General features: G+C 36.5%; 1 protein-coding gene across 1 annotated transcript in view; it reads left to right on the top strand.

Annotated features, from left to right (window-relative positions):
• The window catches only part of DNAH14 (dynein axonemal heavy chain 14), a 537201-nt gene that overhangs the window by 397577 nt on the left and 119423 nt on the right, over positions 1 to 20201 (top strand). The window contains exons 66-68 of the mRNA XM_057727198.1: positions 13709 to 13939; positions 14175 to 14296; positions 16172 to 16416. Coding sequence (XP_057583181.1) covers positions 13709 to 13939; positions 14175 to 14296; positions 16172 to 16416 — 598 coding nt within the window. The remainder of the gene's footprint in view (positions 1 to 13708; positions 13940 to 14174; positions 14297 to 16171; positions 16417 to 20201) is intronic.

A 20201-nucleotide genomic window follows, 5' to 3' on the forward strand; every position in this document is an offset into this window, starting at 1 on the left:
AAAAGAAAGGAATTCAAGCATATTACAAAAGAAAAGCATCAACCATAAAAGAAAAAAACAAAAAAAAAGGAAGAAATGAACAAGGAATAACTATAAAAACAATTGTAAAACAGAAATTAAAATGGCAATAAGTATATAACTATCAATAATTACTTTAAATGTCAATGGACTAAATGCTCTGACCAAAAAACATGAGTAGCTGATTGGTGTCTTTTTTAAAACCCTACAGTATGCTGCCTACAAGAGATTCAGTACAGGGTGAAAGAAACACACAGATTGAAAATGAAAGGCTGGAAAAATAAATTTCATGAGAATAGAAATGACAAAAAAGCTGGGGTAGCAGTAGTCATATCAGACAAAATGGACTTTAAAACAAAGTCCATAGAGAAAGACAGAGAAGTGCATTATATAATGATAAAGAGATCAACATGAGAAGAAGATATTATACTCTTAACATATATGCACCCAATATAAGAGCATATAAATATATAAAGCAAATACTAACAGACATAAAAGGAGAAATTGAAAATAATACAATAATAGTAGGAGACTTTAACATACCACTGACTTCAGTGGACAGATCATCCAGACATAAAATCAATAAAGCAACAGAGGTACTAAAAGACACAATGGACCAGTTGGAATTAATTGATATCAACAAACACTACATCTAAAAAACTCAGAATACACATTCTTTTCAAGCACACAAGGAATATTCTCTAGGATAGATCACATACTAGGTCACAAAACAAGCCTCAACAAATTCAAGAGGATTAAAAATTATATCAAGCATTTTTTTATAACCAAATGGTATGAAACTAAAAATTAACTACAGAATGAACATGTGGACAGTAAATATGTGGAAAAGAATGAACGTGTGGACAGTAAACAACATGCTACTAAAAAACCAATAAGTCAATGATGAAATCAAATAAGAGATAAAAAATACCTCAAGACAAATGAAAATGAGAACACTCCAAACTCTAAGGGATGCAGCAAACGAAATTCTAAGTTCATAGCAATACTGGCCTTCCTCAAGAAACAAGGAAAATCTCAAACAACCTAACCTACCTCCTGAAAGTATTAGAAAATGAAGAACAAACCTCAAAGCAAGCAGAAGGTAGGAAATAATAAAGACCAGAAAGGAAAAAAAATAAAACAGGGATTTAAAAAACAATAGAAAATATCAATAAAACCAATCTGTTTTTTTTTAATAAACAAAATTGACAAACCACTAACCAAGCCCACCAAGAAGAAAAAGGGAGAGGATGAAATAAACAAAATAAGAAATGAAAGGGGAGAAATAGCAACTGATACCACAGAAATACAAAAAAAAAAACATAAGAGAATACTATGAACAATTATATGCAAATAAATTGGACAACCTAGAAGGAACAGACAAGTTTCTAGAAACATACAACCTGCCAAGATTGGGTCAAGAAAAAACAGATAATTTGAACAGACCAATCACTAGAAGTTAAATAGAATCTGTAATAAAGATAATAATAATAATAAAAAAAAAAACCTCCCTGCAAACAAAAGTCCAGGACTGGATGAGTTCACTGGGGAATTCTACCAAACATACAAAGAAGAACTTATATCCATCCTTCTGAAATTATCCTTCCAAAGAATTTCAGAGGAAGGAGCACTTCCATACTCACTCTATAAGGCCAGCATCACCCTGATACTAAAACCAGACAAAGACACCACACACAAAAAAAATTATAAATAAGTCAATGTCTTTGATGAATACAGATGTAAAAATCCTCAACAAAATGTCAGCAAACTGAATCCAACCATGCATAAAAAGAATCATACACCATGATCAAGTTAGATTCATTCCAGTTTCACAAGAATGATTCAATATACCCAAATCAATCAATATGATACACCACATTAACAAAAGGAAAAACAAAAAAATCTATGACCATCTCAATAGACACAGAAAAAGCATTTGACAAAATTCAACATCCATTCATGATAAAAACTCTCACCAAAGTGGATGCAGAGGGAACATACCTCAACATTAAAAAAAGGTCCTTTATGACGAACACACAGCCAATATAACACTCAATGACACAAAGCTGAAAGCCTTTCTGCCTAATTCAGGAACAAGACACAGATGTCCACTGTCACCACTTTTATTCAACATAGTGTTGGAAGTTGTGGCCACAGCCTTGGACAAAAAAAAGAAATTAAAAGTATCCAAATTGAAAGGGAAGAGCTAAAACTGTCACTGTTTGCAGATGACATAATACTCTATATAGAGAACCCCAAAGTCTCCAAACAAAATATATTAGAACTAATAAATGAATTCATCAAGGTAGCAGAATACAAGGTTAATATATAGAAATCTTGCGTTTCTATACACTAATAATATCAGAAAGAGAAAGTAAAAAACACAATCCCATTTAAAATTGCTTCCAAAAGAATGCCTTAGAATATACTTAACAAAGAAGGTGAAAGACTATAAAACACTGATGAAAGAAATTGAAGATGATACAAAGAATTGGAAAGATCCCATGCTGTTAGGTTGGAAGAATTGTTAAAATGGCTGTACTACCCAATACAGTCTACAGATTTAATGCAATCTCTATCAAAATACCCATTATGTTTTTCACAGAACTAGAACAAATAATTCTAAAATATATATGGAACCTCAAAAAACCCAGAATCACCAAAGCAATCCTGAGAAAAAAAGAACAAAGCTGGAGGTATTACCCTTCCAAACTTCAGACAATATTAGAAAGTAACAGGAATCAAAAGAACATGGTATAAGCACAAAAAAGAAAGAAAGAAAGAAAGAAAGAAAGATGATCAATGCTACAGAATAGAGAGCCCAGAAAACCCATGTACCTATGGTCATTTAATCTACAACAAAAGAGAAAAAGATAGTCTCTTCAACAAGTGGTGCTGAGAAAACTGGACAGCTACATGTAAATCAATGAAATTTAGAACATTCCCTCACACCATTTACAAAAATAAACTCAAATGGTTTAAAGACCTAAATGTAAGGCATGTAAGGTAAAACTCCTAGAAGATAAAGGAGACAAAACATTCTTTGATGTAAATTGTAGCAATATTTTCTTACATCAGTCTCCCAAGGCAAAAGAAATAAAGGCAAAAATAAACAAATGGAACATAATCAAAAGATTTTTCACAGCAAGAAACCATTTAGCAAACAAAAAGAGAATCTATAGAATGGATGAAAATATTTGCAAGTAATGCAACTGACAAGGGGTTAATATCCAAAATATACAAACCATTCATATAACTCAATATTGAATAAACAAACAATCCAATCAGAAAATGGGCAGGAGTCCTGAATAGATATTTTTCCAAAGAAGACATACAGATGACTAACAGGAACATGAAAAGAAGCTTAATAGTGCTAATTATTAGAGAAATGCAAATCAAAACCAAAATGAGGTATCACCTTACACCAGTCAGAATGGCTATCATCAAAAAAATCTACAAACATTAAAGGCTGGAGAGGATGTGGTGAGAATGTAAATTGTTGCAGCCACCATGGAAAACAGTATGGAGTTTTCTTTAAAAACTAAAAGTAGAGCTACCATATGATCCAGCAATCTCACTCCTGGGTATTTATCCAGAAAAAAACAAAAACTCTAATTCAAAAAGATACATGCACCCCAATGTTCATAACAGCACTATTTACAAGACATGGAAACAACCTAAATGCCCATCAACAGACAATGTGTATTATATATGTGTGTGTTTATTCAGCCATATTACTCAGCCATAAAAAAGAATGAAATATTGCCATTTGCAGCAACATGGATGGACCTAGAGAAAACTATGCTTAGTGAAATAAGTCAGACAAAGAAAGACAAATACTATGTCACATATGTGGAATTTAAAAAACAATACAACTAAATATATGCACAAAGCAGAAACAGACTCACAGATATAGAACACAAACTATGGTTATCAAAAGGGAGAGAAGGGAGAGGGACAAATTAGGAGTATGTAAGTCCCCTATACAAGAACCTTTAAGTTGCGAATTTTCAAAGATGTGAACATGTGTTCTCATGTCCACTCATGCAAGTTAGTTCGTGTCTGCTGTACATTTTCATGTGCATGCATCCTCTACAAGTGCTTGTGCTTTTATGTACTTTACTGTACAGTATTGTATAGAGTACAGTAGTACAGTATCTTTACTTCAAGCCCAGGATGTCCAGAAGCAAGCGTAAAAGTAGTAGCTGGTACTGCTAAGAGGTGTCAAGAGATAACAATGGAAACAAAAGTGAAAATAATTAAGAGAGTGGAGTGAGGTGAAAAGATGGTAGATGTCACTCGTTTTTACAACATGAATTGTTCAACCATTGGTACAATTCTAAAGAACACAGACAAGATCATGGAACATGTGAAGTCTACTGTGCCAATGGTGTCAACAATAATATCGAAGAAGTGTGGAAAAGTGGTGGAGGAGATGGAAAAACTTCTCAGTGTGCAGATGCAGGATCAGTATCATTGTCAAGTCCCACACAGCTTGATGTGGACTCAAGAAAAAGCTAAAAGCCTTTATGAAGACTTGAAGAAGTAACATGGTGAAGAATCAAAGGCTGCATATTTTCATGCCAGTCATGGCTGGTTTCATCGATTCAATGGTAGAGCCAAACTTCACAACGTAAAAGTAAGTAGCAAGGCAGCGAATGAAGATACAGTAGTTGCCTGGATATTACCTGAAGTCCTTTGAGAAATTATTGATGAAGGCATGTATTCACCCGAGCAGGTTTTTTTTTTAAGCTCTTTATTGGAATATAATTGCTTTATATTCTTGAACCAGTTTTTGAGGTATACCAAAGTGAATCAGCTGTATTTATACATATATCCCCATATCCCGTCTCTCCCGCAACTCCCTCCCACCCTGCCTGTCCTGGCCCTCTAAAGCATCACCCATCATTGAGTTGATCTCCCTTTGCTATACAGCAACTTTCCACTAGCTATCTGTTTTACATTTGGTAGTGACTCTATGTCTATGCTACTCTCTGACTTCATCCCAGCTTACCCTTCACCCCCCATCCCCAACCAGAGCCCTGTGTCCTCAAGTCCATTCTCTACATCTGCATCTCCACTCTTGTCCTGGCACTAGGTTCATCAGTACCATTTCTTCAGATTCCATATATATGAGTTAGCATACGGTATTTGTTTGCCTCCTTCCAGCTTACTTCATTCTGTATGACAGTCTCTAGGTCTATCCACCTCATTACATATAGTTCAGTTTCATTCCTTTTTATGGCTGAGTAATATTCCATTGTATATATGTGCCACATCTTCTTTATCCATTCATCTGTGGATGGGCATTTAGGTTGCTTCCATGTCCTCGCTATTGTAAATAGTGCTGCAATGAACATTATGGTATATGTTCCTTTTTGAATTATGATTTTCTCTGGGTATATGCCCAGTAGTGGGATTACTGGGTCATATGGCAGTTCCATTTTTAGTTTTTTAAGGAACCTCCTAACTGTTTTCCATAGTGGCTGTACCAGCTTACATTCCCACCAACAGTGCAGGAGAGTTCCCTTTTCTCCACACTCTCTCCAACATTTATTGTTTCTAGATTTTTTGAGGATGGCTATTCTGAGCAGTGTGAGGTGATACCTCATTGTGGCTTTGACTTGCATTTCTCTAAGGATTAGTGATGTTGAGCATCTTTTCATGTGTTTTTTGGCCATCTATATGTCTTCTTTGGAGAAATGTCTTTTTAGGTCTTCTGCCCATTTGTGGATTGGGTTATTTGCTTTTTTGGTATTAAGCTGCATGAGCTGCTTGTATATTTGGGAGATTAATCCTTTGTCCGTTGCTCCATTGGCAAGTATTTTCTACCATTCTGAGGGTTGTTTTCTTGTCTTGTTTATGGTTTCTTTCACTGTGCAAAAGCTTTCAAGTTCCATTAGGCCCCATTTGTAAATTCTTGATTTTATTTCCATTATTCTAGGAGGTGGGTCAAAAAGGATCTTGCTTTGATGTATCTCATAGAGTGTTCTGCCTCTAGGAGTTTTATAGTGTCTGGCCTTACATTCAGATCTTTGATCCACTATGGGTTTATTTTTGTGTATGGTGTTAGGAAGTGTTTTAACTTCATTCTTTTACATGTTGCTGTCCAACTTTCCTAGCACCCTTATTGAAGAGGCTGTCTTTTCTCCATTGTATATTCTTGCCTCTTTAGTTAAAGATAAGGTGCCGATATGTGCTTGGGTTTACCTATGAGTTCTCTATTCTCTTCCATTGATCTACCTTTCTATTTTTGAGCCAGTACCATACTGTCTTGATCACTGTGGCCCTGTAGTATAGTTTGAAGTCAGGAAGGCTAATTCCACCAACTCCATTTTTCCTTCTCAAGCATGCTTTTGCTATTTGGGCTCTTTTGCGTTTCCATACAAACTGTAAGATTTCTTATCCTAGTTCTGTGAGAAATGCCATTGGTAATTTGATAGGGATTGCATTGAATCTGTAAATTGCTTTGGGTAGGATAGTCATTTTCACAATATTGATTCTTCCAATCCAAGAACATGGTATGTCCCCTCATCTGTTTGTATTGTCTTTGATTTCTTTCATCAGTCTCTTATAGTTTTCTGCATACAGGTCTTTTGCCTCCTTAGGCAGGTTTATTCCTAGGTATTTTATTCTTTTTGTTGCAATGGTAAATGGGAGAGATTCCTTAATTTCTCTTTCTACTCTTTCATTGTTAGTGTATAGGAATGTAAGAGATTTCTGTGCATTAATTTTATTTCCTGCTGCTTTACTAAATTCATCGATTAGTGCTAGCAGTTTCCTGGTAGAATCTTTAGGGTTTCCTATGTATAATATCATGTCATCTGCAAAGAGTGACAGTTTTACTTCTTCTTTTCCAATTTGAATTCCTTTTATTTCATTTTCTTCTCTGATTGCTGTGGCTAAAACTTCCAAAACTATGTTGAATAATAATGGTGAGAGTGGACACCCTTGTCTTGTTCCTGTTCTTAGAGGGAATGGTTTAGTTTTTCATGATTTAGAACAATGTTGGCTATTGGTTTTTCATATATGGCTTTTATTATGTTGAGGTAATTTCCTTCTATGCCCATTTTCTGGAGAGTTTTTATCATAAATGGATGTTGAATTGTGTCGAAAGCTTTTTCTGCATCTATTGGTATGTATATTTCAGTTTGTTAATCTGATGTATCACATTGTTTGATTTGTGTATATTGAAGAATCCTAGCATTCCAGGGATAAACCCCACTTGATCATGGTGTATAATCTTTTGAATGTGTTGTTGGATTCTGATAGCTAGTATTTTGTTGAGGATTTTTGCATCTATATTTATCACTGATATTGGCCTATCATTTTCTTTTCTTGTGAGATCTTTGCCTGGTTTTGGTATCAGGGTGATGGTGGCCTCTTAGAATGAGTTTGGGAGTGTTCCTCCTCTGCTATATTTTGGAAGAGCTTGAGAAGGATAGGTGTTATCTCTTCTCTAAATGTTTGATAGAATTTCCCTGTGAATCCATCTGGCCCTGGGCTTTTGTTTGTTGGGAAATTTTAAATCACAGTCTCAATTTCCATACTTGTGACTGCTCTGTTCATATTTTCTCTTTCTTCCAGGTTCAGTCGTAGAGGATTGTATTTGTCTAAGAATTTATCCACTTCTTCCAGGTTATCCAATGTATTGGCATATAGTTGCTTGTAGTAGTGTCTCATGATCTTTTGTATTTTTGCGGTGTCAGTTTTTACTTCTTTTTCATTTCTAATTCTGTTGATTTGCCTCTTCTCCCTTTTTTTCCTGATAAGTCTGGCTAATGGTTTATCAATTTTGTTTATCTTTTCAAAGAACCAGCTTTTAGTTTTATTGATCTTTACTATTGTTTCCTTCATTTCTTTTTCATTTATTTCTGATCTGATCTTTATGATTTCTTTTTTTTAATAAATTTATTTATTTATTTACTGACTGTGTTAGGTCTTCGTAGCTGTGTGCATGCTTTCTCTAGTTGCAGAGAGCAGAGGCTACTCTTTGTTGTGGTACACAGGCTTCTCATTGTGGTGTCTTCTCATGTTGTGGAGCACAGGCTCTAGGTGTACAGGCTAGTTGTGGCACGTGGGGTCAATAACTGTGGCTCATGGGATCTAGAACACAGGCTCAGTGGTTGTGGCACATGGACTTAGTTGCTCTGTGGCATGTGGGACCTTCCTGGAGCAGGAATCAAACCTGTGTCCCCTGCATTGGCAGGCAGATTTTTAACAACTGTGCCACCAGGGAAGCCCCTATGATTTCTTTCCTTCTGCTCACTTTGGGGTTTTTTTGTTCTTCTTTCTCTAGTTGTTTTAGGTGTAAGGTTACATTGTTTATTTGATATTTTTCTTGTTTCCTGAGGTCAGAATGTATTGCTATAAACTTCCCTCTTAGTACTGCTTTTGTTGTGTCCCATAGGTTTTGGGTTGTTGTGTTTTCATTGTCATTTGTTTCTAGGTATTTTTTGATTTCCTCTTTGATTTCTTTAGTGATTTCTTGGTTGTTTAATAGCATATTGTTTAGTCTCCATGTGTTTGTGTTTTTTACATTTTTTTTCAGGTAATTGATATCTAGTCCCATGGCACTGTGGTCAGAGAAAATGCTGGATACGATTTCAATTTTTTTGAATTTACTGAGGCTTGATTTGTGACCCAAGATATGATCTATCCTGGAAAATGTTCCATGTGCACTTGAGAAGAAAGTGTATTCTGAAGTTTTTGGATAGAATGTCCTATAAATATCAATTAAGCCAACATGGCCTAAAGTGTCATTTAAAGCTTGTGTGTCCTTATTTATTTTCTGTTTGGATGATCTGTCCATTGATGTAAGGGGGGTGTTCAAGTCTCCTACTGTTATTGGGTTACTGTTGAGTTCCCCTTCTATGGATGTTAGCATTTGCCTTATGTATTGAGGTGCTCCTATGTTGAGTGCATAGATATTTACAATTGTTGCTTCTTCTTCTTGGATGGATCCCTTGATCATTATGTAGTGTCCTTCCTTGTCTCTTGTAATAGTCTTTACTTTCAAGTCTAATTTGTCTGATATGAGTATTGCTACTCCAGCTTTCTTTGGACTTCCACTTGCATGGAATATCTTTTTCCATCCCCTTACTTTCAGTCTATATGTGTCCCTTGGTCTGAAGTGGGTTTCTGGTAGACAGCATATGTAAGGGTCATGTGTTTGTATCCACTCAGCCAGTCTATGTCTTTTGGTTGGAGCATTTAATCCATTTACATTTAAGGTGATTATTGACATGTTTTGGGTTTCTTTTTGTAGGTCTTTTTCCTTCTCTTGTGTTGCCTGCTTAGAAAAGTTCCTTTAGGAATTGTTGTAAGGCTGGTTTGGTGGTGCTGAATTCTCTTAACTTTTGCTTGTCTGTAAAGCTTTTGATGTCTCCATCAAATCTGAATGAGATTCTTGCTGGGTAGAGAATTCTTGGCTGTAGGTTTCTTTCTTTCAGGACTTTCAGTATATCCTGCCATTCCCTTCTGGCCTACAGAGTTTCTGCAGAAAGATCAGCTCTTATCCCTATGGGTTTTCCCTTATATGTTAACTGTTACTTTTCTCTTGCTGCTTTTCATATTTTTCCTTTGTGTTTAATTTTCATTAGCTTGATTAATATGTGCCTCGGTGTATTTCTCCTCAGGTTTATTCTGTATGGGACTCTGCTCTTCTTGGACTTGATTATTTCCTTTTCCATGTTGGGGAAGCTTTCCACTATAACCTCTTGAAGTATTTTCTCAGACCCTTTCTTTTTTTCTTCTTCTGGGATGCCTATGATTCAAATGTTGGTGTGCTTAATGTTGTCACCAAGGTCTCTGAGACTGTCTTCCATTCTTTTTATTCTTTTTTCTTTTTCCTGCTCTGTGGCAGTTATTTCCCCCATTCTATCTTCCAACTCACTTATTCATTCTTCTGCCTCAGTTATTCTGCTGTTTATACCATCTAGAGTATTTTCAATTTCAGTTATTTGGTTATCTATTACTGTTTGTTGGCTGTTTAGTTCTTCTGAGTCCTTATTAACAGTTTCTTGTATTTTCTTTATTTTGTTATCAAGATTTTGGATCATGTTTACTATCATTACTCTGAATTCTTTTTCAGGCAATTTTCCTATATCCTCTTCATTTATTTGGTCTTGTGTATTTTTACCTTGTTCCTTCATCTATGACATACTTTTTTGTCATCTCATTTTCCCCACACTTTGGATGGGCGGGATTGTGTTCCTGTCCCACTAGGTGTTTGGCCTGAGGTTTCAAGCACTGGAGTTGTAGGCTGTTGAGTATAGCTGGGTGTTTGGTGTTGAGGTGAGAACCTCTGGGAGACCTCACTCTGATGAATAATTCCTGGGAACTGGGTTTCCCTGTTAGTCCAATGTTTTGGACTCAGAGCTCCCACCTCAGGAGCTCAGGCCTGACCCTGGGCTTGTGAATCAAGATCCCACAAGTCAGTTTCTCTGGGGTTCCTGCAGTCTCCTTGGGCCTCAGTTCCCCCACTGGCCTCTGGCAACCTATCTCTTTGTGGGGAGATGCAATCTCTGCCTACCTGAGCAGGTTTTTAATGTGAATGAGACAGACTGTACTGGAAGAGGATGCCAGACTGAAGTTACATTAGTAAGGCGGAAAGTTAACACCAGGCTAGAAAGCAGCAAAGGATAGGCTAACTCTCTTGTTTGGTGGCAATGCTTCTAGCATTATGAAGCTGAAGCCTCTCTTAGTTTATCATTCAAAAAACCCAAGAGCCCTTAAAAACAGCCAAGGTCTCTTTTCCTGTTGTGTGGAAGAGTAACCCCAAAGCCTGGGTTACACAGGCCATTTTCCAGGACTGATTTTTCCACCATTTTATCCTAGAGGTAGAAAAACATTGCTTGGAGAAGGACATCCCATTCCACATTCTTTTGTTGTTTGACAGTGCTCTGGGCCACCCCCCCCCCCCATTCATGGATGGCTTTCATCCCAATGTCAAAGTAGTGCATCTGCCACTGAATACTATTTCACTCATCCAACCTATGGACCAGGAAGTTATGGCCACTTTCAGGAAATATTATTTATGTCACACTTTTCATCAGGCAGTAAAGGCAAGTGACAAGTCAGGAACAACCTTGCAACAATTTTGGAAGGACTATAACATCTACAAGGCCATAAAAAGATTTTGGAAAGAGTATAACATCTACAAGGCCATAAAAAACATTGACTTTGCTTCGCATGAGATTATAGCTGTCACCATGAATAGGGTTTGGAAGAATCTTTGCCCTCAGTTTGTTGACAATTTTCATGGATTTGAGAAGGTGGATGAGGAGTCCAAAGAGGTCTTCATCACCTTAGTGACCCTCAGTGAGACGCTGGAGCTAGATCTGCAAGAGGACGACTTCATTGAACTCCTTGCAATGCAACATGAGGAGTTTTCTAACGAAGAGCTGATGGAATTGGAGGCCCAGAGAAAGGACAAAGAGAGAAAAGAGGAAGAAGTAACTAAAGAACCAGAGATTCATGATGCAGGAAATGACAAGGGGATTTTCTCTATTTGAGGAGGCACTGTTAGTTTTTGAGGCATAAGACCCAAACATAGAATGGTACACCAAGGTTGTAGCAGCTGTTCAGAATGCAATCCAGTACTACCATATAATCTATGATGAGAAAAAAAGAGTTGCTACCCAGATATCACTGGATCATTTTTTCAAGAGGGTAGAAAAAATTGAATCCAGCAAGGAACCAGAACCTATATCACCAATATCAGGTGTGAGTGAAACTGCAGCTTGCCCCCATCTCCTATTGCTGATGATCCTTCAGCTCTACCATCTTCCACCTCCTCTCCCTCCTCCCCTCAGTAACTCTTCTTGCCTGTTCACTTGATGCCAGCACCTGTATGTCAGCTGTTGTACTGTGCTACTGTAGTTTTCAACGTACTGTAGTGTAAGATTTAAAATGCTTTCTATTTTTATCTGTTTTTTATGTATTATTTTTATGAAAAGTATTATAAACCTATTACAATACAGTACTAAATAGCCAATTGTGTTAGTTGAGTACCTAGGCTAACTTTGTTGAACTTACAAAAAAATTGGACTTACCAACATGCTCTCAGAACAGAACTTGTTCGTATAGGAGACTTACTGTACAATATTAACAGATACACACTACTATACATAAAATAGATAAGCAGCAAAGATTTACTGTATATCACAGGGAATTATAGTCAATATCTTATAATAACCTATAATGGAATATAATCTGCAGAAAATATTGAATCAGTATACTGTACACCTGAAAATAACACAATGTTGTAAATCAACTATATTTCAGTAAAAAAAAGAAAGAAAACTGATTTTAGCTACAAGTATTAAAAATGTACATACCCTATGAGCCAACATTTCACCACTAAGTTTGTACCCTAAAGAAATGCATGCATAAGTTGATCCATAGAATATAAAATAATGTTTATCATAGCAATATTCATAATAGCCAAAAAATTGAAACAATCCAAGTGCCCTCAAAAGTAGAATGGATACAAATCTAGTTGTATTCATAAAATGGAATACTCTACAGCAGGGAAAATAAATAAATACAGCTATAAAATCACATGGATGAAGCCAAACAGAAAACAGTATATACCATAAGATTTTATTTCTCTGAAGTTCAAAAATTAGTAATATAAGTGTTTAGGAATACATACTTTGGTAAAATAATAAAGAAAAGTATGAAAGTCAGAATGATTCTTTTTTTTAAATAGAAACTTTCATTTACTATTGAGTTCGAAGTTTTTTTCTCACCACACTGATCTTTACTCTCTTCTTTGCCTGTACTCAAGTGTAATCTATTGTAATGTATTTCCATAAGATGTTATGGAAAAACCCAAACAAACTTTTTGGCCAACCCAATATATTCCAACTAACAGAAATACTTGTGTTTTTCAAGAGTCTTCACCATCTTTCATATTTTATTTTATGTAGAATTCAAGAACATCCTATTCTTCACAGGCTTAAACCAAAAAACTTTTATTTTAATTTCAAAACTAAACAGTATCTTTGGCTTTTCCTGGGGAGGCCCCATCTGCCTTTCATTGGAAAGTCCCCTGGTGTCTTCCCCCTTCTCTGATCTCCACGGAATTTCGTGGCTTTTTTCTCCCAACCTGCTGGCATGAAATCAGAGTGGCAGGCAAAGAGAGGCCATGTAAGGATAAAAAGTTTATTAGTCTTAGAGTTAGCTTCTGAGTCAAACCCTAGGTCTGCCTTTTATTTTGAGAGTATGACCATAGACAAATACCTAGCCTCTTTTAACCTCAGTTCCTCCTTCTGAGAAATAAGGGTTGTTACAGTAATTTAAGTAGATAATGCATTTATGTGCTTGGCAGGTGGAAGGTTTGCATTAGAGTGGCTATTAATATGTTTGTATAATTCTGTATTATTACACAGTTCATATATATCCTAAGATGCTTGGGAAGAAGTACTCTGTCTTGTATTTCTTTTCTGTTTCCCATAGTATGTTTGTTGTGATGAGTATTCATCCTTAGTGATAAACAGAGAAGTGTGATGTTCTGAATAATTACCTTACCAAAAATTTCATATCCCAGTTGTTTTAAGCTGTTCATTTCTTTAGTCCTTTTAAAGATTATTTGATAATCTGTAGGATCCTTTAGCATCTTATAGGATATTAAAAATGTGAAGAAGTTTATGAAACAGCGAAAGCACTAATGATTTCATTCCAGATCCACCGATGGCATCATCAGGGGCTCCCTCTTGGTCAGTATTCAACAGAGAATGCCATCTTGATCAAGAACAGCCTGCAGTGGCCACTGCTGATTGACCCACATAAGCAAGCACACAACTGGATCCGTCAGATGGAAGGGTCTAGGCTCCAGGAGCTCTCCACTGAGGATAGCAATTACATCCAAAAAATTGAAAGTGTTATGAGAACAGGAGGGAGTGTCCTCTTGCAGGTATTTAGACCAAAATGGCCTAATTCCAGGCAGTTGACACACAGATTGTAGGCACCGAGCATAAAGTCTAAGAGCTTTAAGTGACCGGTAACTTTATCAAGGGAAAAAAGGATAAATAAATAGATACTGGTATCTAGATACTGACAAGATTTACATGTTTTAAATGCTGTGCATTTTCAACTGATTTATTTTTTTATAAAATGAATTTTTTATTTATGTCTGTTGGGCTTTTTAGAATCTCCCTGAAACACTAGCTCCAGCTTTAAAGGCAATTTTGAAGAAGGATATCTATCAGAAAAGAGGACAATGTTTCATAAGGATTGATGATTCTGAGATTGAATACAATTCCAAATTTAGGTAATGTCTTTCACAGTTGAATTGAGTCAAATGTTTATATTTTTAAGCGCAGATAATATTGAAGACCCTGTATTTCAGCCCTGATAAGCTTCTCCTGGAGGAAAAAGTGAGATTGCGTTTTGAATATTCTTTTCGTTTCTGTGTTTCCAGCAGCATTTATTAGTATACAGAGTAGAGAACAGATTTTTAAATACATCAAGTCATTCCAAACCAATATTTTTCAAATTGTGCCTAATGAAAGCTGTGGGCTCCATGAAGAGTCATCAGAAGCTGTGCAGGAAGGGCAGGAAGCTGGAAGCCTGGCTCCACTTGATCCCATGGATCTCTGTTTGCATGACATTTTATTTGGGCAGAAGAAGCTTCTGCTCCTTTAAAAAACAAAATCCCCATTTGATATCTAGAGCAAAAAGAGATTTTGCCTAGGCGGATAAAAACACTGTATCCATGTCCCAAACAGTGATGGACCTGCAGGAAACCAACCCACCAGTCAACTTCACAAAGCACTATTATATAGTCAAATTTAATTACAACAAAAATACAGTTCCCTAGGGAATAAGACATTTGAGTTATCAGTCATGTGGGTTCTCTTCTTCAATTCATAATCAAAAGACTGATAGGTAGCAAGGAAAATTAGAAGATGATTTTAATGGTCCCTAGCCTAGTGCATTTGACTTCTTTACTGGACTCTGACGGACTGACTCCTTATCGAGTGGTCCTGACTTCAAATCTGTTGATCAGTGGATCCTCTCCCTTGGGCAGAGCTGCCAAATTCTTACTCCTCACCAAATTCTTAATCCTTAGAATTCTCTCTTCCAGCCTCCTCCCTTCTGTTAATAAAATATTTTCCAAAGCATGTTTCTCAAAACAACATTTCTGGGGATTTAGTAGGGGTCACTCAAAAACAGAATTCTGTGCTTTTTTAAAGCTCTTGGTTAAACAAAGTTAAACAAGATTCTTTCCTGTAAGGACTTAAAATCTCTTTGTTGATTTAACAAATCCTCTTCAGAAAATAGTGTGCTACAGAATACACTTTGGAAAATACCATGTTAACCCATTCTTTCTTTCTCACTGAATACAATACGATTGATTAAACAACAGCTCTAGAAATGCTAATGAAATAACATCTTCCTGAATTGATAGCCTGGTCCCCATGTTTGAATTTTGTGTTTGAGGAGGTGATAGAGGGACTGTTTTAGAGGGCAGACTGGTGACATATTCCCTCTCTGTCACTTCCTGGCCATGTGATATTGGCAAGTTATTTAACCTCTCTAAGCCTAAATTTCGCCCTTTATAAAATGCAACAACCCAAAACATTGGCTTGCTATAAAAACTTAAAAAAGATTCAGAATCTGACTACTCTTGAATATTCCCACTGGTACCATCCTGCCCCAAGCCACCATCACCACTTCTTACATTTTAACCAGTCTCCTAGCTTCCTTCTTGCCCACCCCTCCCCACCCCCCACCATCTTCCTTCTGCGCAGGCTACTCTCTAGATAGTAGCTAGAGTGGTCCTCTTATAAAAGATCACGTCTCTCCTCTTCTCAGATCCCTGCATTGACTTCTTACCCACTCAGGGTAAAAACCGTAGTCTTCACAATGATCTAGTAGCAAGTCAAAACTCCCACTATGTAACATTTTTCTTTCCTCTTCCTTATGCTTAGACCAAATATAGTACAGACATAGTTTATGTTTGTATTTTTAAAGTTGTCAATAGTACTTAGTATAAATTGAGAGCCTACTTTGTATACAAGGCTGAACAACACTAAAAATTAATCTTTACTTCCAGAAGAAACATTTTTTTGTTATTAAATACATGTTTCATTTTTTTCTTCTGCATATCCTTTGAATAACTGGTGCCTTTCTCATGTTTTAGGTTATATGTATCTACAGAAATAGACAACCCCTATTTTCCTCCATTCGTTTATAACTTTGTTACTATGATAAACTTCACAGTAACATTCCAAGGTTTGCAAGATCAACTCTTATCTACTGTATTAACTCATGAAGTTCCTCATTTAGAAAATCAACGTTTCCAACTCTTAGAGACTATTTCCCTTGATGCTAAGACTCTTGAAGAACTAGAGCAAAAAACATTAAATTTACTACAGAATGTACAAGGTAAGTTAAGATATTTAGTGATATTAGTAGACCCTTACATGCCTTTTTAAAGGACAGAATAAAAGTTTAAAGGATCATATTCTGAATTGTTACCAAATATATCAGATCTCCATTTCCACCAAGTAACTGATTAAAGTAAGTGAACTACCTCATTTCTAAAATTAAAATGTTGCAAATTTTGATTTTCCTCAGTTCCTACCTCTGCTTTACCTCATTGTATCATAGAAGATTTGCCACCATGTAATCAGTATAAGTTGTAAGAAAAAATCTTATAGAGGCTGGTTAGTTCCCTCCTCATTCTATGCCTTCTTTCAGGTACCTGACATCTGTTATATGTATCGTTAGATGATAGAAACCAAAAGATTAGGTCTCCTACCAAGTTTTAATAACTAAAATAAAAAAGAACACAATCCAGCAACTTATATGTATGCCATTAAAATATGGTGTTAATTAAAATAGCAGTAGAAATCTTTATCCTCTTCAACACAAGAAATATGTAAGGAACTATGGTCTTTAAATTTAAACAATATAATATCTAAACAACTAAATATGAAGCATTATAAGTTCCTGGGGCACACTGACATATCTGCTCCTAAACAGGGTTCTGAATACCCAATTTCAACTTGGGGCAGGGGGTTTCTCCCATGCCAAAAGAAGTGGGACACCATCTGGGTGTACTACAATTCAATTCATTTCTGACACAATCTACCTAGAGATGGCATTAGATTCCACAGGTTAAGGCCTCAATCCTACAAGACTGCCCCCTACCCCCTACTTCAGATGCCAATCACAAGCCCAGGTTGTTACCTATGCTTCTGATAGACTGACTATAGTTTGGAAGTTCCAACAACCCCTTCCCTGGGTTTGATTAATTTGCTAGAGTGGCTCACAGATTTCAGGAAACACAGCTGCTCACTAGACTACTGGTTTATTATAAAACAATACAATTCAGGAACAGCCAGATGGAAGAGATGCATCGGGCAAGGTACAGGGAAAGGGCACAAAGCTGTTGTGCTCTGTCCTAGCACACCACTCTCCCCCAGTTTCCAAGTGTCCACCAACCGAGAAGCTCTCTGAACTCTGTCCTTTCAGGTTTTATGGAAGCTTCATTATGTAGGCATGATCCATTATACCATTGGCCATTGGCAATTGATTCAACCTCCAGCCCATCTCCCCTTTCCAGAAATTAGGGGGCAGGCTGAAAGTTCCAGTGCTCCATTCATGGTTGGTTCTGCTGGCAATTAATCCCCATTCTTAGGTGTGGCCAAAAACTCACCTAATTAAGATAACAAAAACATCTTTATTGCTCTCAACACTTAGGAAATTCCAAAGGTTTTAGAAGAGTTGTGCCAGAAATGGGGATGAAGACCAAACTTATATTTCTTATTATAAGTCACAAAATCAAGTATATTTGTTACTATTGAAACATTAAATACACATTTATGCCTAGAAAGATAACTTTGTTCCTTTTCTATATTAATTATACCTAAAATCTGTTTCTTTGTAACACATGACTAAGCCATTCTGTTAATGACAAGACTAGTTACATAGACAAAGTTTCATATCTGTTTCTCAAGCAAGATTGGAATCATAGCTGGTAACTTCTTAGGGAGCAAAACCAAGAAATCTAAGTTTTATGTAATATACGTAGAAGGTGACACTATTGATCTAACGAGATTCAGAAGCACAGCCTCTCCTATTTTCTGAACCACTATATGACATGTCATATTTTGCTATAAACTTTTCCTAAATTGGAGAAAATAAAGATTTAATAAGACAAAAGAAAACTTCTTCCTGTATACACATATGAACACACATTAGTGCACTTATTCTGTTATTATACCTTTGGTATTTATTCCCTACCAGTTGTTCCTCTTTTCAGGGTCTGAGATATTTTTAAAAGGCTGCAACATTTTACTAACAGTGATTTTAATAAAAATTGTTCTTGGAAAAATTTTGCTCAGTAAAAAGATTTTGAACATTTTTTGCTCATATTTTGAACATATTTTTTTCCTCCTTTCCTAGTTTTAGTAGAATAGATTATCCTTACTATCTTTTTGTAAATATTTTTTTGGGGGGTACACCAAGTTCAATCATCTGTTTTTATACACATATCCCCGTATTCCCTCCCTTCCTTGACTCCCCCCACCTCGAGTCCCCCCCACCCTCCCCACCCCAGTCATCTAAGGCATCTTCCATCCTCGAGTTGGACTCCCTTTGTTATACAACAACTTCCCACTGACTATCTATTTTACAGTTGGTAGCATATATATATGTCTGTGCTACTCTCTTGTTTCATTTCAGCTTCCCCTTCACCGCCCGCCCCCTCCCAAACCTTGAGTCTCCAGTCCATTCTTTGTTTCTGTGTCCTTGTTCTTGTCACTGAGTTCATCAGTACCATTTTTAGATTCCGTATATATGAGTTAGCATACAATATTTGTCTTTCTCTTTCTGACTTACTTCACTCTGTATGACAGACTGTAGTTCTATCCACCTCATTACACAGAGCTCCATCTCATCCCTTTTTATAGCTGAGTAATATTCCATTGTATATATATGCCACATCTTCTTTATCCATTCATTTGTTGATGGGCATTTAGGTTGCTTCCATGTCCTGGCTATTGTAAATAGTGCTGCAATGAACATTATGGTACAAGCTTCTTTGGGGATTATGGTTTTCTTTGGGTATATGCCCAGGAGTAGGATTACTGGATCATATGGTAGTTCTATTTGTAGTTTTTTAAGGAACCTCCAAACTGTTTTCCATAGTGGCTGTACCAACTTACAGTCCCACCAACAGTGCAGGAGAGTTCCCTTTTCTCCACACCCTCTCCAACATTTGTGGTTTCCAGATTTTGTGATGATGGCCATTCTGATTGGTGCAAGGTGATACCTCATGGTGGCTTTGACTTGCATTTCTCTAAGGATTAGTGATGTTGAGCATCTTTTCATGTGTTTTTTGGCCATCTATATGTCTTCTTTGGAGAAATGTCTATTGTGGTCTTCTGCCCATTTGTGGATTGGGTTATTTGCTTTTTTGGTATTAAGCTGCATGAGCTGCTTGTATACTTTGGAGGTTAATCCTTTGTCCGTTGTTTCATAGGCAACTATTTCTTCCCATTCTGAGGGTTGCCTTTTAGTCTTGTTTATGGTTTCCTTTGCTGTGCAAAAGCTTTTAAGTTTCATGAGGTCCCATTTGTTTATTCTTGCTTTTATTTCCATGATTCTAGGGGGTGGGTCAAAAAGGATCTTGATTTAATATATGTCATAGAGTGTTCTGCCTATGTTTTCCTCTAGGAGTTTTATAGTGTCTGGCCTTACATGTAGGTCTTTAATCCATTTGGAGTTTATTTTTGTGTATGGTGTTAGGAAGTGTTCTAATTTCATTCTTTTACATGTTGCTGTCCAATTTTCCCAGCACTACTTATTGAAGAGGCTGTCTTTTTTCCATTGTATATTCGTGCATCCTTTGTCAAAGATAAGGTGCCCATATGTGTTTGGGCTTACTTCTGAGTTCTCTATTCTATTCCATTGATCTTCCTTTCTCTTTTTGTGCCAGTACCATACTGTCTTGATCACTATGGCCTTGTAGTATAGTTTGAAGTCAGGAAGCCTAATTCCACCAACTCCATTTTTCCTTCTCAAGATTGCTTTGGCTATTTGGGGTCCTTTGCGTTTCCATACAAATCATAAGATTTCATGCTCTAGTTCTGTCAAAAATGCCATTGGTAATTTGATCGGGATTGCATTGAATCTGTAAATTGCTTTGGGTAGTACAGTCATTT

This window comes from Hippopotamus amphibius, chromosome 3 (assembly GCF_030028045.1).
Source record: "Hippopotamus amphibius kiboko isolate mHipAmp2 chromosome 3, mHipAmp2.hap2, whole genome shotgun sequence".
Lineage (NCBI taxonomy): Eukaryota > Metazoa > Chordata > Mammalia > Artiodactyla > Hippopotamidae > Hippopotamus > Hippopotamus amphibius.